At 45.4% G+C, this 4,962-nt stretch overlaps 1 protein-coding gene across 1 annotated transcript in view; it reads right to left on the minus strand.

The window, feature by feature from the left end:
- Nucleotides 1-1,954: 1,954 nt before the first annotated feature.
- The window catches only part of EPHX4 (epoxide hydrolase 4), a 39,748-nt gene continuing 36,740 nt past the window's right edge, over nucleotides 1,955-4,962 (minus strand). Inside the window, exon 7 of the mRNA XM_019531115.1 lies at nucleotides 1,955-2,897. Coding sequence (XP_019386660.1) covers nucleotides 2,663-2,897 — 235 coding nt within the window. The 3' untranslated portion in view covers nucleotides 1,955-2,662. The remainder of the gene's footprint in view (nucleotides 2,898-4,962) is intronic.

Here is a 4,962-nt window from a genome sequence, read left to right on the forward strand (position 1 = left end):
CTTGTTTCCTCTTCTTAGCCCAGAAGCGTTGTCAGTAACATTCCAGCGATACTTCCAACTGGTACAGTATGGCTTTTTTTACTTTCCTATAATTTATGGTCTCCACCCCTGATAGGGCCCTATAGATGGCTTAGGGGGGGGTCCTATAAGTAAGGGTCCTAGTTGTATAGCCCATCCTTCAGGATCCCAGTTAGCCACTATGACCGCGGTCTTGAAGGCTTCAAGGAAGGCCTCTACATTATCGTGGGGCATCATCTTTGGCAGTTTTGTCCCTTCTGCCCCCTGTGACTGTGGCAGCAGGAGCTGCTCCCGAGGACTGGAAGTGCTGGGGACAAACCCCAATGCTCTGGGAGATAGATCCAGGGACCTTGGCCCCTCAGAAAACTTACCTGAGATGCAGGCTGGGTTAGCGGGTGGGCCATGTGAGCCGGTGCTGCACCAGCTTATCAAGCAACTGTCAATCAAGTTCAGCAGTGCCTGGCTGATATTGTTAGCTGTGGCCACTGCCATGGGGAATTTAAAAATGCCAGCAGAAGCTGGAAAGCAGGAAGGAGGCAGGAGGCAAGAAGCAGAGCTCACCAGGATGCAACCTGGGCAAGCAGTAATTACAATGCCCCACAGAGAGTAGGTGGGGGCAGTGTCTGGGAGCCAGACAAGGTTCATTGACCCCAGGCTCCACATGAATAGGCTTGGGGTCAACCACCAACCCTGACCCTGTGGAGGGCACTGCAGGCACAAGCCCTGCACTGGGGTCAAGCAAGGGCGAGGACCCAGAGCGAAAGTCAGGCTGCAACCATGAGCTTGCACTGTGAGCAGAGGCCGAAGAGGCTGAGGTCCCTCAGCTGGAGAAGAAAAGCCCGGACCACAGGCTGGCACAGTGGCACAGCAATTCCAACGATTGGTGAGTGAACAGGGTGTAGGGGAGGCGGAGCCCCAGGACCAACTGCAACAAGGAAGTGAGTGCCCCTGTCTCTGGGCCTGGGCTAGGAACACCACTGAACCTTTTCAGTTAAAATTCCATCAAGTTGTGGCAGACGAGTTGAGGGAGGGGCCCATCCTAGGAAGTGGAGAGAGACGGTGCCTACTGAGGTCATGACAGCGACATAATTATCTGTCTGCCTTCAAGTTTCGCGCTCAGCTCCTGTTGGCAAGAAAATATTATGATACATGCCTCTGCATACTGAGCTTTTACCAGCTCCTCCATTTGTGCTTGCTGATTTTGCAATATCCACAGCGTAAGACAGTGTGCTTGTTGCCAGTCCAATGGTGGTTTCACATCTCCAAGCAATGTCTCCATGTTGATTACACTGGGCTTCCTGGCCTATGCACCACTTTTGTGACAGGTAAGTAACATCTTAAGGTTCCTGCTTACGGGTCTAGGAAATTGGGGGCTATCTTCGTTCATTCACTCACCTGCCATGCCTTTGATGGGAGAATTTATGGATATATCAGTAAACAAATAGAAGATAATTGCACGTTATACAGTCAGGTTTATATGATGTTCCTTAATATGCCTTTTTTTACCCAGTGTGGCCATACACTAAGTCATAACAAGGTCTATCTGGTGTATTATCTTGAGTTATATTAGTTAAGTTGATCTAGCTCACCAGATGGCTGCCACCATGTCAAAGAGCTGTATGCGTATTTGCTCTGACATGGCTTAACTTAATTTGATGTAGTTAACTCGCCATATTTTAAGTGGACTTAGTACCTGTGTATGCACCCCATGTTACTGAAGTTTACCATAACCTGGATTGCTATAGTCATCAAATCTCTTCTTTGTTAAGCAGGAACATTTGGCAGCATTCCTTGGAGACAGGAATAGTTATCATAGGAGGGAGGCTTTATTTTGTACAAATTTCAACAATAAAAGCATGAGACAGTCTGCACGGTGATAGCAGAAACTTAAGCTAGTATTCACCTTCAGTAAGAAATACGGTATCTCTGTAAAGAGTCAGGTGAAGGGCATAAGATATATTTTATTAGACATAGGTGGATTTGATACATGTCATGAATATAGCTCTTCCAGTCTACTTGTTCAGACAGGTTGTGTGTATAGATTTCTACTTTTTTTTTCCAATTAGGAAAAAATACACCATAAACAGCAGCTGTTATTTGACAATACAACAAGATATGTATGAGTTATCACCTGAAGACTACAAAAGTGCGCAGAAATTTTTCTTTTGCCTGATACATTAAAATGCAGTCAATAAAAACATTTTAAATGGTCAAGTACAGTAAAAAAAAAAATCAGCTGGTAGAATGAAAACTGATAGATATGATTTCATTTTATATGGCACCCCTCCATTGTTTCATTATAAATTTGTAAAAGGCACCACACATTAAAATTGTAAAGCAAGAGAGAAACCAAAACCAAGCAACTTTCCATGATGTCCATACTGTACAAATACATACATCTTAAGGCATGTGTTTTTATGTGCAAAAGACAGGTATACAAGTAAAACTAATTTTAACATTATATACTTTCACACTATCATTTTCTTTTAGTAATAACATTGGTGTTCAAATATATACAGTATATTGAAAACACTTTTCTCTAACAGAACCCAAAATAGAAGGTAGACTGGATATATGGCCCTGATAACAATTAGTTTTTAAATTAAGAGCTTTTATGAAGACCTCTTAAAACACATAGGAAAAGTCACTCTCTTTTTCGTGTTACATCTTCTTTTAAAAAAGTCCATATCAACTTGTTTACTATGTCAGGCTGATCCTGCTGGAGCCAATGACTGGCTTCAGACAAAATAGTTAACCTGAAATGATTTTTAACATAAATCCGTGTAATTTCTGCCATTTCGACTTCCATAAATGCATCTTTTTCTCCCCATAGCAACAGAGTAGGCATGGTGACCTCATGATGCTGCAGAGGTAGGCAACTTTAAAAACAAAACACAAAGTTTAATTTTGTTTTTCAAAAATCTTTCTCATAAATGTCAATCAGTTTAGCTTTCTAATTATAAACATATGAAAGTTTCACTGTAGGCTTTCAGGGTCTAAGTTATCTATGACATTATCAGGAAAATACTGATTTGGACTACAGTCCTTTAAAATTAGACATAAACATCTTTAGAAGGTATCTTTATTACTGCATTTACCATTGTCTGAAACCTACAGATGCCTTTTAAAACAAAATCTCACAGCTGATCTAGCCTGTTTTTAATTGCTACACAAAGAGATCATTTTAAAAGTCATTCATTTGGAAAGGAACTTTGTTAAAATTTCTGCAATACAGTAATATCTCTGTACCTATAGGCGACACATAGGGGAACATGGGAGGGCATGTGCCCCCCCTGAGATTGGCCACCACTGCTCGCCACCCCCCCACTGCTGATGCCACCAATGGCTTCTGCAGGCAGTCACTACTCACCACTGCTGGCTTCTGCAGGTGGCTGCCGCTCGCCACCGCTGACGCCGGCTTCTGTGGGTGGCCACCAATCACTGCTTGCAACCCCAGCCCCCCCCCCCGCCACCTCTTTGGCTTCTGCAGGTGGTTGCCACTTGCCACCCTGCTGCTGCTGCCCACAAATTGTACCCTCCCAATCTTGGGAGGCACCAGTCGTTCACATCTGCACCAATTATTTGCAAAACTTTTCCAAGTGCCCTTTGCTTTATCTGATATGTTTTGAACTGTAACTATTTAAAAATATCTTCATATGCCTAATAAATTAGCTGAAACAAAAAACAAGCAGCAGCCAGATCCCTACTCCCAGTTTTGTGTTGCAAAGCAGACTTAAACCTGGAAAATCTTTTTGGTAGAGGACCCCCCCCCCAACATGAAAGGGGCTTGTTACATGGTAATTTTGAGCAGCTTCTGAAGCTCTTAACATGTGGATTGTCCACACAGTAACACCTGAAACTAGTTTTAAGCCCTTGTTAGGGCCTTGTTATACCTTATGCTGTCAGCCAAACAAATGTTAATTGACTTAGAGTTGTTTGATTTAATGGAGCAGTCACATGGTAAGGTAAAAAATTCTGACTGTCCTTCACCTGCACAGCTTTTACTTACTGAGGCTTGGTGAGCAGGGGCAGGACTAGGAGCAGGACCTGCTTGCTGTTCCCGATGGGCAGAGAGTGGGCCCACCACCGTGTCCATTTCAGTGAGACCTGAGGAAGCATCTTCCCTGGGGCACTCTGGTCTCACTGAAACTGATAAAGTGGCTTGTGGCAGGGCACTAAGGTGTACCTGCTCCTTCAAGAGCAGAGGCAGCTTAGTTAGGGAGCCATGAGAGCTAGGCAGAGCTCCACAGCTGCAGGTTGCCTTGGCAGTAAGCTAATTGGGGAATTAGAATTAGCTGTCTCCTGCACCCAGTCAGCTGACTGTCACAGGGTCACGCAGGTGCCCTGTTCCTATGAAGGAATGAGGGTAGCTGAAACTCCTGAAGACAGCACAGGTGTTAGTTGCCAGGGCAACTAGGCTGGTCACGTGAGCAGAAAGGGGCCGGGCCTGGCCTTTATAAACAGCCCAGGCCAGAGCCTAGTTAGCAATTCCCTTCTGGTAGTCTGAGGTGTGGGAGCTCTGCAGTAGAGCCAAACAGAGCAGAGCCGATTGTTGCAGCCTGACCACCCAAGCGGCTACAGCATGGTAAGGGTGGAAAGAACCCTGACGGGGAGGTCATTGCAAGAGAGCCAAGTGAACTTAAATCTCATGTTATAGCCAGGAGGCTTGTTGTTGTTTTACAGCTGTTTGGCTTATGGTTCTGTTTCGTTACTGTTATACTGGAGGACTGGGAGAGGCTATAAGGGGACAGAGGAGGCCTCATTTAGGAGAGCTCCAGTAGAGTGGGGGTGCTCCCAGCGCCGGAGTGTGGCGCTACATTGTGGGGTGTACTACCCCAGCCCTGGGGAAGGGCGCAGTGCCGGTGAGGGCACTGTAGTTGGGGTGCAAGACCCCAGCCCTGAGAAGGGCAAAGAGGATTTTGGGGCCAGGCATGGCTGAGGCCA

The sequence above is a fragment of the Crocodylus porosus genome, unplaced genomic scaffold, assembly GCF_001723895.1.
Source record: "Crocodylus porosus isolate Cpor-Errol unplaced genomic scaffold, CroPor_comp1, whole genome shotgun sequence".
Taxonomy (NCBI): Eukaryota; Metazoa; Chordata; order Crocodylia; family Crocodylidae; genus Crocodylus; species Crocodylus porosus.